The sequence below is a fragment of the Geotrypetes seraphini genome, chromosome 1, assembly GCF_902459505.1.
Source record: "Geotrypetes seraphini chromosome 1, aGeoSer1.1, whole genome shotgun sequence".
Lineage (NCBI taxonomy): Eukaryota > Metazoa > Chordata > Amphibia > Gymnophiona > Dermophiidae > Geotrypetes > Geotrypetes seraphini.
The window spans coordinates 405,439,475-405,462,078 of record NC_047084.1 but is presented as its reverse complement, the minus strand read 5'-3'; the positions used below and the strand labels follow the sequence as shown (position 1 = coordinate 405,462,078).

Here is a 22,604-nt window from a genome sequence, read left to right as displayed (position 1 = left end):
GAAAGGGATAGAGAGAGGGCAGAAACTGGGTGGAAGGGGCAAAGGGGGGTACAGATGTTGCAATGAAGGAAGAGAGGACAAATGCTGTATAGAAAGAAGAAAGCGAAGGGAAGATGATTAAAGCAGAAATGACAAAATGTAGGAAGATTTTTTTGTTGCTTTACTTTCTTATTTCTCATTATTTGTTTTATTTCTATTGTTAATTTGTAAAGTGGTGATTGTTATGTATCAGTTTTTTTCAAATTTACATCTACTGGTTTTATATTTTGCACAGAATTAGGGGACATGTGTCACTTTCTTTGGTGTTGTGGTGTTGCATTGTATGCAGTCTGGTTTCTTGGCGGTTCAGTTTAACTTTTGTCTACATATTTCTATTTTTAGTTTGTGATTATTCCATATTGAGCGAGTGTGTATCTCTGTTCTGTGTGTATGAAAATAACATGGTTTTCTGTCATTTCTGGCAATGATTGTACAGGATCAATTGACTGTGCAGGATCTGGCTTGTTTAGTTTTACAATGTATGTGTTGGTGTTCCAGTGCTCATTGCAGTGTTTAAGATGCTGCCTTTTCTTAGGTACACCTCTTGTGTGATATGTGGATTGTTACTAAAAATCATGAGGGGGTGTCAAAAAAAATGATGGCCCCCCAGGTGTCACATATGCTAGGTACGCCACTGCCGCAAAGTTAAACAAGAGTAACACAGTCTGATCAGAACCAGGATCTGGAGCCCTTAAAGGATCCATAGATCCAGCATTCAAATCTGGATCCTCCAATCTGAGCAGCACAGCCTTGCAACCAAATGCTACTTGAGGACCGGAATCACTACTGGCATCCCCCCCCCCCCTGAATTGGCTGCAAAGAAGAAACAGACAGAGCTGGCACAGAAGCTGAACTCTCTGAGGAGGAAATATCGGGCAGAGACTGCGTAGGGGGGACGGAACAGCCATCAGCCAGATCCTCGGCTGAAAACTCAGAGCAGAAAAATTTCATGCATCCTGAGAAGGTATCTGGACCCTTGTGCATTTAAGGCTGCGGAGGGTCCATCTCGCAGCTGGCCACCGCTACCACAGAATCAAGCCCCAAAAGCAAAAACGGCCGCCACGACGGGCTAGCTGAATGTGTAATCACCTGCTTCTGTGAAGGGGAGGCTGAACTAGTAATTACTGCCTTCTCCCGACCGCACCACACGGTATGTGATGCATAAACACTTAAAAAGCAGCAAATTTGCTCAAATTTAGCATGAATCCAAACTAGGAGTCTCTCAGGACCTCATTCCAGCAGTTTACCTGGTAAAAATCCAAATTTTAAAGAAGCAGGGAAAAGTTGAAAAAAAGATAACTGAAAATCCAAGATGGCTGCCGGACCTAAATTTGCACCAAAATCGACACGTCCAAAAATAAAAAAAATTAACAAAATAGGATTTTTCAGGTGCGGGAACACAAAGGATCATTAGAAAACACTCAAAACCCCTCAAAATTAAGTTTTAGAAATCGTTGTTGGAGCTTGTCAGCTCCTCTTACTGACAAATGCTGGTCACAGAAATTGTACCTGCTCTCTAGCCCCGATTAAGAGCCAGAATGAGAATTCACTGCCATACTACTGGAAAAGCTGTCCTCAAGCTGATCTTCGGGCTGCCGGTCAGACTCCACTATATGTTTGTGTCTCCACCCCTGTGGACCACTGACTGTGCACAGAAATGGGCGGAGGTGCAAAAACGCAGCCTGCACACTATGGAACACCGCTAAGCCCACTCAGCATACTGAACAATCAGTGCTCGACCCCTCGCTTAACAGGGGAGTGAGAAGGTCAGGGATGGCCCTGACATCCAAGGAAGACTAGCAGACTGGCTGACAGGTACCCTGAAGGGATCAGGAATCAGCCTGTCAGCTACAGACCGAAGTCTGTGAATTCTCAAGCAGGCAGCACTTCAAATGTCCATAGAACGCAAAAGAACCGCTAAAGGGAACGAAATTACGTTGAAATAAAAATAAATTGGAGAAAGCAGAACTAACACACTGCAATCACATGCAGAAGATAAAAGACTGATTGGAGGAGCTAAGCTAGCCTGTGATGTACCTTAGAGGCAGAATAAAAAACTTATAATTCTCTCCTGCAACCCATGCAAGTAAGGGTCTAGAACAGGGGTAGGGAACTCCGGTCCTCAAGAGCCGTATTCCAGTCGGGTTTTCAGGATTTCCTCAATGAATATGCATGAGATCTATTTGCATGCACTGCTTTCAATGCATATTCATTTGGGAAAACCTGAAACCCCGACTGGAATACGGCTCTCGAGGACCGGAGTTCCCTACCCCTGGTCTAGAATATCTCACCTATTGCACTGGAAACAGACGTTTAAATACTTGAAAGGTATTAATATAGAACTAAATCTTTTCCAGAGAAGAAAAAATGGTAAAACTAGAGGGCATAATTTGAGGTTACAGGGAGGAAGGCTTAGGAGCAATGTTAAGAAATTCTTCTTCACAGAGAGTGTGGTAGATGTCTGGAATGCCCTCCTGAGGGAAATGGTGGAAAGGAAGTTTCAAGTTTAATAATAATTTGTTAACCCGTCTTTTCAAATTACAAAGCGGCTAATAATAAAACCCCCCAGAAAACGGGGAAATACAGACATATAAAAAATTAATTATATCAATAAAGACAAGTACAAAAGATGCACAAGACAGACATATATGAGAGGAAAGAGGGAAGAAACTACAATAATCAAAGAAAAAAAAGAAAAACAGTAAAGGAAAAAAAACAAAAGATAGGGGGTATGTTTACTAAATTAAGAATGGAAATGGTGATGGAATTTTTAAAAAGCATGGGATAAAAATAGAGGATCTCTAATTAGAAAATGAAGGATGTAAATTAAGCTTGATATTGGATAGACTTGCATGGTCTGTGTCCCATACATGGTGATTCAGTGTAGGATGAACTGGGGTGGGCATCAATGGAAACTCCACATGAGGATATTACTGGCCAGACTTTATGGTAGATATCCTGCAAATAATGGGATGGTTGGATAGGCTGGAGTGAGCTTGGACGGCAACTTCAGCATTTGAAACCTGGGACATTACCAGACTTTAAAGTTTATGGCCCAGAAATATCAAAGAAGAGACAAGTAAATTTAATTATGTATTTTGTAATGGGTATAACTTATGGGCAGACTGGATGGAATGTTCAGGTCTTATTCGCTGTCATTTACTATGTTACTATGTCAGAGACTCACAGCCAAGCAAGACGTCTCATAGCAAAAGACATTGCCGAGGCTCTGGATGACATTTCAAATGCATCAAATGCTGTTCCATGCCATAAATTTTAGTATTTGAAGTAGACTGAGTAGTCTGTTAAAAATATGTTAGGCAATCAGATGGAATATGCTGTTCAAAATCAGCCAACTTTAATGATATATTTAAGGTAAAAAGACATGTAGAAGTTGGCCAACATAGAGTTCTGGTAAAGATGGCGGCCAAATTTATCCATAGTACGTCCCTCAAATCCTGGTGGTGCAGTGGCTTAAACGCTGGAGCTTGAGGATTTTTAAGGAGTTGATTCAATAGGCAACGACTGGAGTGGTAGTTGCAGTTTATCAAATCCAGGGCACGATTATATTCTATAGAGACAGTCGAATCTTCCTAGGAGCTATAATGACAAGAGAGTGGGTTCTTCCAGAGATTGTGGAGAGACAACTTTAGAAGCTGTTTAGGTGGCTCATTGTAATCCAAAGCATTAAGGAACTCTGCTCTGGGCTCAGTGTCTACTTTCAATTTGACAGGTAGAGCTTTCCCGAACTGTCTATATACTTGGTAAACGAAAGCCCCTCTAAAGATCTCCTTCTAAGAGGAGACTGATCTGAAGGGATACCAAAGGACTCAGGAGCAGATAATGTAGGTTCATAATCAGTATTACGATGAAACAGGTCAGAGTCAACTTTTTGTATACCAAGAAATTCTCCGTAGAATGAAGATTTTCTAGGTTGAGGAGACCGATTGAATGTGAGAGCATCGATAAGAGCTTCTTTGATGATGCTGGTATGATCCGATGATGATGATGATGACAAGTGACACAATGATATTTTGGATCTAGAAGTATGTAATGCAGTGAGTCAATGCTGCAATTCAGACTTGGAATCTGGAATGTGGCCTCGAAGTGCTATGCTCAGGCTGGGTCAGTACCAAGAGAGTCGATGTAAGCACTGGTCATCCAAGCTTCCACTGGAAAAACTCCTTTAGTTGGTCTCTGAAGATTTGCACTGGTACTGGCTCAACAGCCAGTATCATCGGTGCTGCGGGGAAGGTGATTGATAGTGTCAACACTTGGACTGCATCGAGGGACTTTGGATGGAGTAAAAAAAAAAAAAAAAGTTACTTCTTTGCTCCATGGAAAATAAAGAACCGAGGTACTGCAAGATGACATCGGGCAGTCGTGAAGTTTCTAAAAACAAAGTGGCACTGATCTTTTACCACTGTCCGTATTGTGCTCCATGAATGATGTCACTCACATGTGAGAATATACTGCCTGCTTGTCCAAGGATAACCAGGTAACAGGAGAAATATCTAGATTCTTTATCATCTAACATACTTCTCTTTCCCCGACTAGTTCCCCTAACCCTGCATCATTATTAGAGAGCTGCCAGAGAACCAAGGAATGATGATTATTTGATCAATCCTGTTCTAATTACATTATTTTGTGTTTTCTTTCATTGTCTTATCTTTATTTAAAATTGTATTTCTTCCCTTCTTTCCCCTTGTTTAACTATGCTTGAATTTATTGTTTTTTAGTTATTACTTAAATATATTGTCTGCATTGTAATATAATATATTGTTACTGTATTTTAGATTTATATTGTAAATTTTAAATGTACATCGCTTAGAATATTTGATTAAGCGATTTATCAAGTCCCATAATAAACTTGAAACTTGAAACTTAAACTTGCATACTGCAATTTTTTGTTTCTTTCACAACACAAGCTACTCTTACTCACACAAAGCTCTGTTGAATGCAATATTCTGCTCCATCAAAATCCAATGTGCTGAATTTGTACTGGTCAGTGAGTCACTGGTATATGGAATTGTATTCACACATTATCCTACAGTTTTAAAAAGGTTCACCATTCTCCTCTGTACCACTTTAAATCCAGTGGCACAATAATGGGCATTGACAAGCTGCAGGCAGCTTTCAGTCCATACATTACATATCACTGCTCTGAACTGCTTTTTACCCATATTTCTTCAAATTGTACTACATAACAAAATAAAAATTCAAGAAAATTACAAAGATCTGTGCTTATACAAACACCTGCTTAATTGGCCTGTTATTTCATTTCACATACTTGTGAGGATTAATTTTGTCCATCACTGTTCTCATCACGTCACAAATGTGATCTACTTTTTTACCATCAAGAACCACAGGTGACTGGCTGTTGCTGGCAGCTGAAGGGTACATAGTCTTTGTGACATCATCTTCTCTAAAAAGAGAAAGAAATCCTTTAGGCTACTAAATCTGACATAAGTGCTGCTGCGTATATTTGAAAGTATACAGAGCTGTAGAGGATTGTCCTAATTACAATGGTTACCACTACTACTATTTATTATTTCTATAGTGCTACCAAATGCACACACTGTTGTACATTAAACATGCAAGAGTCCCTGCTCAAAAGAGCTTACAACAGGCAAACAGGACAAAAAAGTGAATCTATAAATGCTGCTTAGGTAGGGAATTACAAAGAAAATGGTGAGGTAGATAGGGTAGGGGACTATAAAAGGAATGATAGATACGGGTGCTTTACAAGTGAGTTGGGGTTAGGACTTAAAACACAGCTTAAAAAAAAAAAAAAAAGTGGGCTTTTAGCATGGATTTGAATACTGCCAGAGACAGAGCCCAACAGTTTGTTCCAAACATACGGCATAGCAATATAGAAGGGATGGAGTCAGGAGTTTGCAGTAGAGGAGAAGGGTACAGATAAGAGACACTTACTCAATGAATGGAGTCCTCAGAGCGGAGAATAGGGAGAGATAAGAGGGGAGAGATACTGAGGAATTGCAGAGTAAATATTCTTGTAGGTCAATAAGAGAGTTTTTTGAAATCTATGTGGAAACACACAGGGAGCCAGTGAAGTGATTTGAGGAAAGGGGTAATGTGAGCATAACAACGCTGGTGGAATATGAGACGTGTAGCAGAATTCTGAACAGATTGAACAGATGAGAGATGGTTTAGCGGAAGACTTGTGAGAAGCAATTTACAGTAGCTTAGGCAAGAAGTGATGAGATCATAGATGAGGGTCTTAGTGTGCTCAGAAAGGAAAGGCCAGATTTTAGTGATGTTGTAAAGAAAAATGACAGGTTTGGGCAGTCTGCAGGATATGCTACGAGAAGGAAACAGAAGAGTCAAAAATGACCCCTGATGAGACAGCAGGGAGGATGAAAGTGTTATCCACAGAAATAGAGAATGGAGGACAAAGAGAGACAGGTTTAGGAGGAAAGATATGGAGGTCAGTCTTGGCAATGCCTAATTTTAGATGGTGGTGAGACATCCAGGTAGCAATGTCAGAAAAGCAGGCTGAGACTTGGGCCTAGATTCTTGTTGAAATTTCAGATGTAGAGAGGTAGATTTGTGAGTCTCCAGCATAGAGGTGATACTGGAAGCCATGGGAGGAGATTAGAGCACCAAGGGAAACAATACAGATGGACAACAGAAGAGGATCCTGGGACAGAGCGGAATGGTAGAGAAGGATCCTCCGGAGCTTATGCTAAAAGAGCAATGGGAGAGAAGAAGAAAACCAAGAGCCCTGAAACCCTAGCGAGGACATGATGAGTGGGTAGTGAGCTACAATGTCAAAAGCCACAGATAGATCACAGAGGATGAGGATAGAGTAGGAGCCTTTGGATTTTGCCAACAACAGGTTATTGGAGACTCTAGCAAGGGAAATTTCCATAGAATGAAGAGGGCAAAAGCCCAATTAAAGCAGATCGAGGATACCTCGAGATGAAAGAAAGCTTCTTGGATAAGTAGCTTGGATAACAACGGGAGGAGGGAGGTAGGGTAATAGCTGGAGGGGCAGATAGGGTCCAGCGAGGGCTTTTTGAAGAGCAGCATAACTGTGGCATGTTTGAAGGCATTGGGCATCAGTGGAGAGCGATAAGTTGAGGATATGACAGACAAAACGGGATGACAGTAGAAGAGATGATGATCAGCAGATAGGTGGAGAGTTTGGAGGAGGAAAGAAAATGTGCAGTTTCCTCTTTGGTGATTTCAGAGAAGGAAAAAAATGTGGCAGAGGTCGATGGAGTATTGGTAGGGCAGATAGGAGAAAGGAGAAGTAGAAGCGATTTGATTGAGAACTCGAGGTTAATCTTGTGAACCTTTTTGTGGAAGTACTCAGCCATAGTCTGGGGAGAAAGCAAAGGAGGGGCTGGAGGTCAGTGCACTTTAAGTAGAGAGTTGAGGTTGGCAAAGAGATGGCGAGGGGTGGATCAAAGGGAATTAGTTAAGCGATTAAATTTCAATCATCAGTATTGCACACAAATACATTGTAGTCTTCCTATAAGGAAATTGAGAAAAGACCTCAGTGACCTATAGCAAAAATTACCATCATTGTTTAGACAAACTATTTTTAATCAAAACTCTCAAAAATAATATCATAGTGAATGACAGCAGATAGACCTGAACGGTCTTATTCAGTCTACCCAATAGTCACATACATTATAAATTCATGATTAAGGAGAAATTAGGTTCTCATCTTCTAATTTTCTTTTTTTTAGTCTCTCCAGACCGGCACAGTTCACTGATGGGTAATAGCTCAACAAGACCAGTAGGTGGAGACTGACAAACTTTTGGCTGTAGTACAAGTGGTATGTATAATGTCTTCTCGTCATTACATTGTGTCACATATCTCTTCATGTTTTCAAAATCAGACACACACCATGGTTTCTTCATTCTATTAACTTTTCATTCTTATTGCTTCTCTTAGGCACATTATAGATTCCTGTGCTTAAGTTTATACTCTAACACACACCTATGACACTTTTTCCTCTCATGTCTCTTGTCGATGTTTCAAGCCTCTGTATATAGCATGTCACACTTGGCTCACTTGTTTTATCCTGCAGTCGAGTATAGACACTAATATGCCTGCTCCAGATTGGCATCACAGTCACTTATCTTTCTATCTTTTCATTTTTTATCTTTCTCTTTATTATTATTATTCATTATTACCTCTTCCTTTTAGGACCCCTGAGGAAGGCGTGTTCGCCGAAACACGGACCATGTAGGGTCCAGTTGGATTTTTATCACAGTATTTTTTATCACTGTACTTTTTTTAAATGAATTTTCATGGTTTTATGTGTCAGTGTTTAATAAATTATCTCCAGAACATCTGTATCCAGTTTTTGTTTTCATTGGTGGATTGTTTTCACTGTGGATCATTGGGTCTCCCCATTTTTCTTTGTTGTGGTACAAGTGGATTGTGCATTCCCCAGTACACTCAGTCTGCTGAATAGCCAAGCAGAAGCAAGAAACTAACAACTGTGAACTAAAATAGCAACAACACTCCAAACAAAGAGCAACCACCTAACATAAGGAAATACTGTTGGAACTTGAATAGGATAAGGACTTTCATAAATGTCCCCACAGCTCGCCAGCTACGCTAGACGAACCAAAGGACGCTATTCTTTTAATTTCACTAAAAACACAAAATCCCTCAGAAAAACCCATACTCTTCACGCAAATCCCGAACAATATAGACAGGGTGTGAGCTGTGCCGGTCTGGAGAGACTAAAAGAAAGAAAATTAGCCGGTACGAACCTAATTTCTCCTTCTTCAGCATCTCTTCAGACTGGCACAGTTCACCGATGGGATGTATAGGTGGGACCCTCCAAAGGGCCACCATAAGCACACGCTCTCTGAACACTGCGTTCCGACGCGTCTGAACATCCACACATGAATTGCCGCATAAAGGAATGAAGAGAAGACCAAACCGCCGCTTTACAGATATCAACCAGAGGCACCAGGGAAGACTCAGCCCCAGAGGCTGCCTGACCCCAAGTAGAATGAGCTTTGAGAAATTCTGGAACAGACTTCTGCTGAAGAACTTGCGCAAATGCCTCTATTCCAAAGAGCCCTCCTGACTACCCCACACCGGGAGGAGGAGGGACTGGTTCACATGAGAAGGCAAGACTGCTTTCGGCAGAAAAGAAGGAACCAGCCGTAGCATGACACGTTCCCTAGAAAACTCCAGGAAGGGAGGCCTACAAGAAAAAGCATGCAGCTCGGAAACATGTCTCACAGAAGTAATAGCCACCAGAAAGACAGCCTTAAGAGGAAGATCCTTCAACGTGTAGGAACCCAGAGGCTCAAAAGGAGGGTGCACAAGCAAGCACAGTACCAGATTGAGATCCCAGGCTGGAAATGAAGGCTGCACTCGAGGCCGGAGAAACTTAGCCACCTGCAAAAACCGAACTACATACGGAGAGGAGGTCAAACATTGCCCATACAGCAAACCGTGAAAGGTAGATAAAGCCACAAAAGCTGCACTCAGAGGGAAGACCATTAAAGGTCCCTGTCCAGGCCATCCTACAAGAACGAAGGGGAGCCACGCCACATGCGGAACACCACTCCTCAAAGAAACGCCAAACTCACACCTAAGCCTGAAAAGTGGAAAGTCTCCGGAACCCAAAAGGATGAACATCACCTTATCTAAAATAGCCTCTCTTACTCAGGTGTTGCCTTTCAAGGGCCAAGCCGTAAGACAAAAGGGACCCGGATCGAACATTGGAATGGGATCCTGCGTCAGAAGGTAGGGCAATGGAAGAGATCTGCCACTAAAAGACGAACCAGATCTGCATACAATGGGCACCTGGGGAAGTCCGGAGCTACCAGGATCACGCAGCCAGGATGCCAAGCGATACGAAGAAGCACTCTACCCACCATCAGCCACGGGGGAAACACATACAAGAGGCCCTCCATCGGCCAAGGCTGCACCAGAGCATCCAGCCATCAACCTGAAGATCTCTGCGCCGACTGAAGAACCGTGGTGCTTTGGCGTTGATATTCATGGTCATCAGGTCCATGACCGGCTGGCCCCAGCCCTACACAATCAACTCGAAAGCTGCAGGACCGAGACACCACTCGCCGGGATCTAGCTCGTGACGACTGAGGAAGTCCACCTGGACATTCTCCACTCCCGCAATGTGGGAAGTCAATAGGTCCAGAAAATGAGCCTCTGCCCAAGCCATGAGCAGAGTCGCCTCCTGCGCCACCAGACAACTCCTGGTTCCCCCCTGATGAGTGACGTAAGCCACCGCAGTGGCGTCCGAGAGAACCTGAACCGACTTGCCCGTCAGCAAGGTCTGGAATGCTAGCAGCGCCAACCAGATGGCTCTTGTCTCTAGAACATGGATCAGCTGCCCTGAGTCGAGTGATCGAGACACTGAGCTCCCCCCAATTGAGGAGACTGGTGTCCGTGAGCAGCACAATGCACTGAGGCTGATCCAGACTCACTCCTAGTACCAGATTGGAAGACTGAAGTCACCAATGGAGAGAGCGACCAACTAATCCCTGAAGAGGAATGGGAGAATCCAGAGAGTGCATATGAGGCGACCATCACTGAAGAAGATCATACAGAAGCAGCCGCATGTGAGCCTGAGCCCACCGAACTACATCCAGGGAGGCCACCGCTGACCCCAAGACCTGGAGAAAATCCTGCGCCCAAGATCACTGGTACTCCAGCAGAATGCGAACCTGCGACTAACTTGCCCACTCGAGCCACTGGGAAGAACACTTTACACAATCTGTGTTGAAGAGAACCCCAAGGTACTCCAGGTGCTGAGTGAGTCAACCAGCTTTTGGACAGGTTGACCACCTATCCCAGCGACTGCAGAAACTCCACAACCCGAGCCGTAACAAGGAAGCTCTCCTGAAATGACTTTGCTTGGATCAGTGAGTCATCCAGAGAGGGATGAACCAGACTGCCCTCCTTGCGCAAAGCCACAATCAAGAAATTTGTGCCAAAATCACAATATTTTTCACATAAGGAAAACCAAAAAATGGTGATTTTAGGATTTAGGATTTTTCAGATGGGGGAACACAGGGGGACATGCAGAAACCGCAAGACCTGACAATTCAGACTCACTCCAATCCACCTCACAGGCTGTGACAACTTTACTCACTGTGACCTGTGCTGGAAATGTGCTACAGCTTATCTCAGCTCTTTTATAGTAGCTGGAATCAGAAAATACTGGCAATGCCTTTTTGACGATGATCTTCTAACCGACTGTACTTTCACCCTCACAGATCGACATATGCGTTCAGTGAAGAACGGAAGCGAAAAATCGTAGCCAGCACCCTATAATACACCGCTGAGTCATTAGATCAGTGTTTCTCAACTCAGTTCTGGAGTACCCCCTTGACAGTCAGGTTTTCAGGATACCCACAATGAATATGCATGAAAGAAATTTAAATATTTAATTTAATTTCTAAGGTGCAAAAACTACATTCTCATAACAAATTCGCTGTCCTATTACAATTCGATCTCTCTGCAGCTTTCGATGTTGTCCACCACGACATACTACTTTATCAACTTTCCGAGATAGAAATTGACTCCACTGTCCTAAAGTGGTTCTCAAACTTCCTATGCTCTCGCTCCTACACTGTCAACACAAATGGCACCATGTCCATTCCTTGGACACCATCTTGCGGTGTCCCTCAGGGATCACCCCTATCCCCTATTCTCTTTAACATCTATATGTCCTCCCTAAAACTCCTCCAATTATCCCCCCTTGAAACAATCTACACATACGCTGATGACATCCTTGTCCTCCTTGAGACAGACCAGAACCTCACCAACCTCCAATAGAACATTACAGCTTGCATAATGAGACTCCATTCCTGGTCCTTCTCGGTACAGATGAAATTGAATGAATCAAAAACAAAATTACTCTGGCTCGGCCCAAAATTAGAACACCTGCCCACCCTCTTCGCATTACCCTCAGGTGCTGCACTGCAGCTTGAGTTCTCAAGCAAGGTCCTTGGCATCATTATCAATTCTTCTCTATCCTTCAATGACCACCTCAACTCCTTGGCTAAATCTTGCTTTTTCAGCCTCCACATGCTGAGGAAAGTAAGATCCTATTTTTGCCAACAACATTTCGCCGTCCTTGTCCAATCCATCATCCTCTCCAAACTAGACTACTGCAATGCCATCTATTTAAGCCTATCAAAAAGTCTTCAAAGACTCCAGCTAATCCAGAATACTGCAGCCAAGTTGATCTTTGCAAAACGCAAGTTTGACCATGTCTCCCCACTCCTTGCCAAACTTCACTGGCTTCCAGTGATTTTCAGAATCCATTTCAAATGCTCCTGCCTGGCTTTTAAGATCATTCACGGCATCCTTCCTCTCTTAATACCACTATCTTATAACTCCTCGAGTCCTGACTCTACCAGACTCGCCCAAAGGTATAAACTATCCTTCCCCTCTCTACACGGTATTCGCTATGCAGGCAAACTGGGAAAATCCCTTCTCTTCAGAATCACAGGTCTTTGGAACGACCTTACAACCCCGCTGCAGAACCTGGGCTCCCTCCAATTATTCTGCAAGCAACTGAAAACCTGGCTTTTCACTAAAAATGTAATTCTATCCCCCCTTACTCTTCTCTTCTATATATAAGTTCATGTAAACCTTTTTTTTTCCTTCTCTTCCTATATTTTAAGTTCTTGTAACCTGTGCCGAGCTCCACATCCGTGGAGATGATGCAGTATATAAACTTAAGGTTTAGTTTAGTTTAAATATAAAGGAGGCAGTGCATGCAAATCAAGTTTATGCAAATTCATTGTAAATATCCTGAAAACCTGACTGGCAAGGGGGTACTCCAGGACCGAGTTGAGAAACACTTTCCTAGATATATCTAACAGCCTACACTCGAACCTCTGTTTGGCAGTAGGAGGAAAAATGTGGGGACAACCCTGAGCTCCTAAGAAACCAATGCAGGTACCCACTAGGATCGGCCTGTCAGCTGCAGACCACAGTCTGTGTGTTCTCAGCGCAGGCAGAGTTTAAGAATCACTCCGAGCAAAAAGAAATCTCGAAAAGTGGACGATAACACTGAATAAATAAGAAAAAGGGGAGAGCAGATCAAACACTCCTTCAAGCACGCGTGTAGAAGGTAAAAACTGAAGGTGGTGCTATAGCTTCCAGTGACGTACAGGAGAGTCACAGAAAAAAATCCAGAGTGGATTCCTTTTGCATATGGCATGTGGCCATTGAAATACAACCAACATATCTAGAACGTCTCACCTATTCCACTGGAATAAACATTTTACAGTGATTTGGACTTCTTTTTCCTTCATACATCTGCCTCTACAACCACTTATGAGTAATTATGAGCAAGTTATAATGGCCACAGAGCATACATTTCCAATTTAAAAAGGATACGTACTTCAATTCAGTCAAAAACAAATTGATGTCGTTCACAGAGTCAATTTGCTTTATAAATACTTCCACGTTGTCCAAAAATACCTATGAAAACATAATTCAAAATTAGTACATGTCTCTTTTATCAAAGTTAGTACACATGTCTCTTATCAAAAAGCTTCTGGCCAGCTAAGACAACAAACTTATACCAAATTATGCTTACAATAAGTTTCAGTAAAAACCTACCAGTTAGAATGTGTTTAAGAATAACCAGAATTACACTTTCTAGACACACCACTTTCTGTTAAATAGGGCTGACGCTTTGGAATAACAACAGTAAATTACAGCAGATAAAGACCTGAACGGTCCATCCAGTCTCCCCCTTATTATTAAGCACAGTTACTTACCGTAACAGATGTTATCTATGGACAGTAGGCAGATATTCTCACATGTGGGTGACATCATCCATGGAGCCCTAGTACAGACTCTTTAAACCTTCTGTACACACCTGGGGTCAATTTTGACCCCGGCCTGACAAATTAGTTTATTGTATTTTTCGCTCCATATGACACACTTTTTCCAAAAGGGGGTGGAAATAAGTGTGCGTCTTATGGAGCAAGCACCAAACCCCCCTTACCTTTTTAAAATTCTGGTGCCCTCCGTCACTGGATGCAGCTGCCTGCCTGGTCCCCGCTGGTTCCCGCGAGCACTGACAGCTAACGCGACTGCCTCGGTACCTATTTTTAATTTGGCAGGGCAGCTCCTGGCCTCCCTATTCCATAGCTATGCCCAATACCAGGTTGGTTGAAAGGAGCAGGTGTTTAGCGGCACCTCTTCTCTAATTTCAACTCTACCACACTGCTTCAGACTGCTTTCTGCGATAGCCCCCCTCCCCTTTAAACCCAGCGCCTCAAGGACATGCACCCAGAAATGCCATCAGAGTCAATGCACCTACGCCACCTAACTCTCACTAGATGCTGCTTAATACATATGTTTTATTGTCATGTCTATATTGTAAATTATATCATCTCTGTCCTGTCTCGATTATATTGTGGATGTACCTTGTAACTCGTTCTGGGCTCCTCTGGGAGGACGGGCTAAATAATTGAGCAATAAATAAATAAATAAATACATTTGTTTAAAAATGTGAGGAGGGGGAGGAGACTACTACACTACTAAGGAAATTGTTTAGAGGGAGGGGGCCACTACATAGATTGGGGGGAGGAAGAAATGTCAGGTTGAGGGGATGTTTGTGGAGGCATCAGATGAAGGCATGTTGAGGCATGCCAAGGTATGCTTGTGTTTTATATCTTTAGTTTTAAATGCTAACTCTTCCTATCAGTGCCTAAGTCAATTACTGCTCAGACACTGACAGGAAAGTTGACATTTAGCAATGATTTGTAGAGTCTTGCTGTGATTATAAGCTGATAGTACTTTGCATGCTCTTTCCATACAGCATGCCACAGCATTTTTGTGGCACTAATTTTGCTAAACACTGCATACTCTACCATAAAGCTTTCTTCTGCATTTGCCCCTAAATGAATACAGAAAGTGTGTTTCTGTATTATCTGAAGGGTAAGTACACATAAAAGGGCAAGGGTGCGCATGTGTCTGTGCATCTGAAAAGTGAGGCAATGCTTCTGCCAGTTGAGAATTGTGAAAGACTTATTGAGTAGTTCTATGGGTAAGGACCAGAATAGGTTTAGGGAGTTTTGGGGTCAAATCAGTTCAATGTCATCACATGGATGTGTTTGAATTTTATATTTATTATAAATGTATACCTCAATCCATGACAGAGGGGGTTCGAGTGCCTTTCTCAAGTGGAATATGTTACTGGCATTGAAATGCATCTTGCTTAGGTGGCTTGATGAAGATGTACCTTCCCTGTCCATGTGGAGGACTCAATTGATTGATTTATTATCTCATGGCATCATAGACCTCGCCTCTACCAGGGGCTTGCAATTCCAGGCGACTTGGGAGCCTTTTTGGTCTACTATAACTCCACTGGTTAGAAGTCATATCTTGAATTGTTAACTGATTTTTCATACTGTGTCACATAACTCTGTTTTATTTGTATTTTAAAGCAAATTTTCTTTTCTACAGTTGTGGGACTCCGGAGGGGTGGGGAGTGTTGGTTGGGGAGGCGTGTGTGATTTGTTGACAGCGTTTTGTAACTTGAAAAAACGTGAGTCCTGTTTGATTTTAGTGTCTATTGTATTTGGTTTGTTTATTGACTTGCAAATCATTTGAACATAAATGTACTCGTATACCTCAGACATTTTGCCAGTAAATCTCACACTGTGAAGCATGGACCCTTGGTATCTTTGTTTAAAATTAGAGGCAATGGAGCATGAAAATGACTTACCCAGATTCCCTGGCTCTCAACCCACTGTTCTAACCACTAGCCATACAAAGCCACAGTCTCACAACTTGCTGCTGCTGTTACACCCAACAATAGGCTCCACAGTTTTCCCTATTCTAGCTTTGAAGAGGTGGTACAGTAAACTCTCAGTTATCCGACACCCATGGGGATTGGTGGATGCTGGATAACTGCAGTTTCTGGTTGGTTTTGAGTTACTTTAAAAATAGTTGACTCTCTTTCCACCTCACTCTATCGTCTTCCCACCCCCACTTGTAACTCCAGCATCTGTTTTTTCCTTCTTTCTGGGTCACTTTCTCTCTCCCCCCCCCTTCTCCCCTCATTTATGGGACCAGCATCCATCCATCTCCCCACCCCAGCAGCTTGCTGGACCATACCCCCCCCCCCCAAATACATTTCTGGTCTACCTCCCCCCCCAATCTGCCCTCCTGGAACCCCCTCGCTTACCGAAGCAGCAGTGGCATCCAGTCAACAGAAGCAGCGCTGAAAACAGGCTGCATTGGAACTGATGTATTAGAGCAGGGCTGCCCAAATCCGGTCCTCGATATCTACTGGCAGGCCAGGTTTTCAGGGTATCCACAATGACCATGCATGAGAGAGATCTGCATTCCAAGAAGGCAGTGCAGGCAAATTCCACTCATGCATATTCATTGTGGATATCCTGAAAACCTGGCCTGCCAGTAGATCTCAAAGACTGGACTTGGGTAGCCCTGTATTAGAGGAAAGGCCCTTCTGGGCCAGGCCATGAACAGCCTGTTTTTAATGCTACTTTCACTGACCGGCTGCCACTGCTGTTTCGGGGGAAGGAAGGGAGGGGGTTGTGGCACAGGACCGCTGCCACTGCCTCAGGGCTGGAGGGAGGGGTGTTTGCGACTCAGGACTACTGCTTCGGTACTAGCTTCAGGGCTGGAGCACGGTTCAAGGCTCAGAACTGCCGTCGCTACTTCGGGGCAAGAGGAAGGGGGGTTTACGGTTCAGGACTGCTGCTGTTTCAGGGCTTGCTTCAGGATTGAAGGGATGGGGGTTCGTGGCTCAGGATTGCGGCCACTGCTGCTTTGGGACTGGAGAGAGGGAGGGGGGGGGGGTTCGCGGCTCAAGACCACTGTTGCTTTGAGGACGATTTATTTATTTTTTGCCAGCAATTATTTTTGCTGGTTGGGTGAGTGCCAGTTAATTGGGATTCTACTGTATAATATTTAGGAGGAAAGGGGGAGGAAGATAGGAACAAAATGAATGGGGAAGGGGTTTAAAATAAAGTAAATGGAGGTCTATTATATGTGTCTAGGGTCCAATATAGTTGTAATCTGGCCCTGGGCTTTCTGAAAATTTGCTGCTGTAGACCTTATGATCTTCCTCCAAACCATCCAATGTCCAAAATAATAAGTCTCCTCTCCCTTAACCACACAAACCTCTCCCTACTTCCCCAATGCGAAAAGTAGAGTGCAGTAAAAGGAGAACAGACTGAGACAGCTCTCCCTGCCGCTCTCCTCCTGTATCTCTCACTGGTCTCACTTTAACTTGGTTCAAGCCACACCTCCACAGCCTAGAGAGGGGAATGGGACTAAGCTCCCTCTGTAACTGCGTATGCTATAATTTCAGTTTCCTGCTGTGTCTCTCCCTTAAAGGGACATGCAGAATTTTAGATTCCAATGTTTTGGCTGGACTGCCAACAGACTAAGAACATTGTGCTCTATCTGGCAGTCTCTCTCTGGTTCATCTTCACTAGTACAAGGGAAGTCAGCGCTGTCATAATCTGCAGAGCTAACCTGGTCAGCTCTCCTGCACAGGGGTTTACAATTCTTATTGCTAAATCCTGGAACAAAGCCTGTGCGGGTGCTGGGTTTGTCACAACCTTTTGAGAACCCAGCCCTTATTGATCCAAGTTTATTTAAAATTTTCTATCCTGCCCTAGGGGGAATCTTCAGGGCAGCTAACAATCTAAAACAAATTATAATAACAATACATTGTAAAAATAAGAACCAACATAATACATAAAATTGAGGTTCAGGGAATAGAAATACAAAAAATTATAGGAAAGTGAGGTATGAAAATAGCATTGAGGATATTCTTCTGATTTCCAAGATACCAACAGTGCTGCCCGTTAAACCTGAGAATATGCATTGGAAAAAAGGTATGTTTTCAGATTTTCCTTGAACTTGTCAATGGACGTTATTGATTTGAGTGTCAAAAGTATGGAATTCCAATACTTTGGGTCATGGACAGGGAAAATTGCTTCTCTGACATGTTCATGGACTATTTCTTTACGTGATGGAATTATAAGCAGTTGCTTATTAATTGATCTTAAATTTCTACCAGATATATTTGGACTCAACAAATGTGCTAGGTGGCTTATCTGTGATCAATACCTTGAAGGTGATAAGTAGTCAATGCGGTATTTTACAGAGAGCCAATGTGCGTTTTTCATATACGATGATATACGAATTTACAAAGGTTATGAATTACTGTTATAGCTATGTTCTGTATTATCTGTAGTCTATGAATATCCTTCTGATGTACCGTATTTTCACGTAGATAACGCGCACCCATGTAAAACGCGCACACGGGTATAGCGCACGAAAAACACAAATTTATGTACAGAAATTTTTATATACCGCACACACCGGTATACCGCACATGCTGCCCGACTCTCCTTTCGCCCGCCCCGACTCTCCTCTGGCCACCCCGACTCTCCTTTCGCCCGCCCCGACTCTCCTCTCCCCCTTGAAGTCCTGTCCCCACCCTGAAAGCCTGATGCCCCCCCCCCCGACGTACGATTCACCCCCCCCCACAGGACCGCTCGCACCCCCACCCCGAAGGACCGCTCGCACGCACTCGCACCCCCACCCCAAAGGACCGCTCGCACGCATTCCCACCCGCCCCCCCACCCTGAAGTACCGCTCGCACCCCCCCACCCTCCCGACCCCCCCCCCCCCATCATGTAGAAGCTCCTACCGGTGTCCTGCTGCTTCCTCTTGGCGGTCCCGACTCCCCGACACGATCGGGGCAATAGGGAGCTCAAGCCCTCTTGCCCCAGCCAACCGCGGCACCCCCGACACGATCAGGGCAAGAGGGAGCTCAAGCCCTCTTGCCCTCCCGACTCCCCGACACGATCGGGGCAAAAGGGAGCCCAAGCCCTCTTGCCCCGCCGACTCCCCAACTCCCCGACAATATTGGGCCAGGAGGGAGCCCAAGTCCTCCTGGCCCTGGCGACCCCCCCCCCCGCTAGTTGTTCGGGCCAGGAGGGAGCCCAAACCCTCCTGGCCACAGTGACCCCCTACCCCCACCCCGCACTACATTACGGGCAGGAGGGATCCCAGGCCCTCCTGCCCTCGACGCAAACCCCCCTCCCCCCAACGACCGCCCCCCCAAGAACCTCCGACCGCCCCCCCAGCTGACCCGCGATCCCCCTGGCCGACCCCCACGACACCCCCACCCCCCTTCCCCGTACCTTTGTGTAGTTGGCCGGACAGACGGGGGTCAAACTCGCCTGTCCGGCAGGCAGCCAACGACGGAATGAGGCCGGATTGGCCCATCCGTCCCAAAGCTCCGCCTACTGGTGGGGCCTAAGGCGCCTGGGCCAATCAGAATAGGCCCGGGAGCCTTAGGTCCCTCCTGGGGGCGGGGCCTTGGGCACATGGTCGGGTTGGGCCCATGTGCCTCAGGCCCCGCCCCCAGGTGGGACCTAAGGCTCCCGGGCCTATTCTGATTGGCCCAGGCACCTTAGGCCCCACCAGTAGGCGGAGTTTTGGGACGGATGGGCCAATCCGGCCTCATTCCGTCGTTGGCTGCCTGCCGGACAGGCGAGTTTGACTCCCGTCTGTCCGGCCAACTACACAAAGGTACGGGGAAGGGGGGTGGGGGTATCGTGGGGGTCGGCCAGGGGGATCGCGGGTCGGCTGGGGGGGCGGTCAGAGGTTCTTGGGTGGGTGGCGGTCGTTGGGGGGAGGGGGGTTTGCGTCGAGGGCAGGAGGGCCTGGGATCCCTCCTGCCCGTAATGTAGTGCGGGGTGGGGGTAGGGGGTCGCCGTGGCCAGGAGGACTTGGGCTCCCTCCTGGCCCGATATTGTTGGGGAGTTGGGGAGTCGGCGGGGCAAGAGGGTTTGGGCTCCCTTTTGCCCCGATCGTGTCGGGGAGTCGGGGGGGCAAGAGGGCTTGAGCTCCCTCTTGCCCCGATCGTGTCGGGGAGTCGGGACCGCCAAGAGGAAGCAGGACACCGGTAGGAGCTTCTACATGATGGGGGGGGGGGTCGGGAGGCTGTGGGGGTGCGAGCAGTCCTTCAGGGTGGGGTTGCGGGTGGGAGTGCGTGCGAGCAGTCCTTCGGGGTGGGGGTGCGGGTGCGTGTGAGCGGTCCTTCGGGGTGGGGGTGCGAGCGGTCCTGCGGGGGGGGGTGAATCGGACGTCGGGGGGGAACTATGTAAAAAAAATTTTGTACAACGCGCTCACGCGTATGACACGCAAGGGTATGCACGGTACGTATAAACCACGTATAACGCACGCGTTATATGCGAGAAAATACGGTAATCCTGTATAAAGAGTGTTACAACAGTATGTTCTAGAATTGTTGCAATTCAGCTAACAGGTAAAAACAGTCAGGTAATAAACCCTAAACCTTTCCAAGTACCAACATACCTTTCCAAGTTGGCCAGAAGGCAAGAAAAAAAGCAAATACTTACCTTTGGGTTGTGATCATGAATGAAATTGAGGTTGATGCGGAGTTTCCTCATGTATTCAAATGCATCTTTAAACATAAGTCTGATGGCAAAAAATAAAAGCTACTTATTAGCTTCAAAGGTCACATATATTACTTTTGAGTGCTTAAATATTTTCAGTAGTAAAGATCTCTGTAAATAATAATAATAATAACAACAGCTTATATACCGCAATACCATGAAGTTCTATGCGGTTTACAAAGATTAAGCAAAGGTACAAATTGATTGACTTTAAGAGGGGAGGAAGAAAGAGGGTTAATAGGACAAGAAATCCATTTTTGAGGAGAGAGTGATCAATAGAACAAGTTAATCGCTATAGAGTGGAGAGAGAAGAGAGGATCAGTTGTCTAGATACTTTAGGAACAGGTGTGTTTTCAGACGTTTCCTAAATTCCTCCTAAATAGTGGGCGAAAGCAATTGTTCTAGGTCTTTACCCCATGATGCTGCTTGGTGCGAGAGAAGATGTTCATGGTGTTGGCTGAGAAGACGAAAAGGTCAGTTATATATTTAGGGGCAAGTCCGTGTAGTGCTTTGAAGCAGGCAAATTTAAACTTTACGCGCGCCTCCATTGGCAGCCAATGCAGCTGTCGGTAGTAGGGTGTTACGTGGTCAAACTTCCTCAGCCCAAAGATCAGTTTGACCGCTGCATTTTGCATCAATTGTAAACGCTGCATGTTCTTTTGGGAAATTGCTAAATAGGCGATGTTACAGTAGTCAAGTAGACTCAGTACGAGGGATTGGACTAGGGTTCTGAATGCTGCTGTATCGAAATAAGCTTTAATGGACCTGAGTTTCCAGAGAGTGAAAAATCCCTTTCTGATCAAGGAGTCCACCTGGTCTCTCATGGTTAGGCACTGATCCAAAGTTACACCTAGTATCTTTATGGTAGGTTGGATAGGGTAATTAAGATTATTGATACATAGTGGTGATTTGGTGTCAAGCGGATGTGGCGAAGCAACAAAGAAAGTTGTCTTTTCTGAATTAAGTTTGAGCCTAAAGGTTGTCATCTAGTGCTCCATCACGTTTATGGCTTCTGAAGCTTTAGGAATAGTTTCAGAGATAGAATTAACGAATGGGATGATGATCGTAAAATTATCTGCATAACTAAATAGTTTTATCCCTAACTGGGTTAGCTGCATGCCTAGTGAGGACATGTAGATGTTGAAGAGCAATGGAGATAGCGGAGATCCTTGTGGCACACCAGATGGATTGCTCCAGGTATCTGAAAGTTCATAATTAAAACGTACTTGATAAGTGCGGGACATAAGGAAGCCACGGAACTGCTCCTTTTTACTTCATGTCAGGCAGTTTAAAAGCATAGCAATAGCAGAAGTTACTATGGGCTAGATTCACTAAGCTTTGCGAGTCTTCTCTGACCCCAACCTGATTCACTAACCCAATCCGATCGTCACATGCAAATGAGGGGAAATGGCATGCAAAGTAGGAAGGCAGTGATTCACTAAACTCAAGAAGGAACACCGATTGGGCTGGTCGATCCAAAAAGAAGCGACTGCTGAGGACCAGTCGCTCACGTCCTTGCCGACTGTCCTGCTCTCTGCCGCCCTGAAATCCCAGCCCAGCTGCCCTGAAATAAAACAAAATAAAACATCTCCCTTGTGCAAAAATATAACAAAACATCTCATTTGTGCAAAATAAACAAAATAAAACAGCGCAGTGCGAGCTCGTGATTTTAACCCGCGGGTTTAAAGCGGGGCTGCACAAGTTCTGTTCCATTCTGGCTGCATCTGTCATGTTTAAAATGATAGGTAGTCCAGCAGTAGTTTCAAGTTTATTAAAATTTTGATATAAACGCAATATCAAATATTTTCAATGCGTATAACAATAAAAAATTTTGTGGGGAGGACAAAATAAAACAATTTAAACAGGTAAACATACAATCGTTGTATAACAATAAAAAAATTTGGGGGGAGGACAAAATAAAACAATTTAAACAGGTAAACATACAATCGATGTATATAATTAATTAGTGATACATAGGGAAAAAAAGGAGTGAACTACAATTGTTAAAGAAAGTAAGAGAACATTTAAGGAAAAACAATATCAGGAGGGTAATTGAAAATGTTTTACAAATAAAGCGAGGTCTAAATGTGAAAGGG

At 44.6% G+C, this 22,604-nt stretch overlaps 1 protein-coding gene across 3 annotated transcripts in view; it reads right to left on the bottom strand.

The window, feature by feature from the left end:
- ELP1 (elongator complex protein 1) overlaps positions 1 to 22,604 on the bottom strand; it is an 882,162-nt gene that overhangs the window by 424,355 nt on the left and 435,203 nt on the right. For all 3 annotated transcript variants that reach the window (XM_033918172.1, XM_033918151.1, XM_033918160.1), the window contains exons 20-22: positions 20,452 to 20,530; positions 13,425 to 13,504; positions 5,330 to 5,464 (exon numbers count right to left, since the gene is read on the bottom strand). In XM_033918172.1, coding sequence (XP_033774063.1) covers positions 5,330 to 5,464; positions 13,425 to 13,504; positions 20,452 to 20,530 — 294 coding nt within the window. The remainder of the gene's footprint in view (positions 1 to 5,329; positions 5,465 to 13,424; positions 13,505 to 20,451; positions 20,531 to 22,604) is intronic.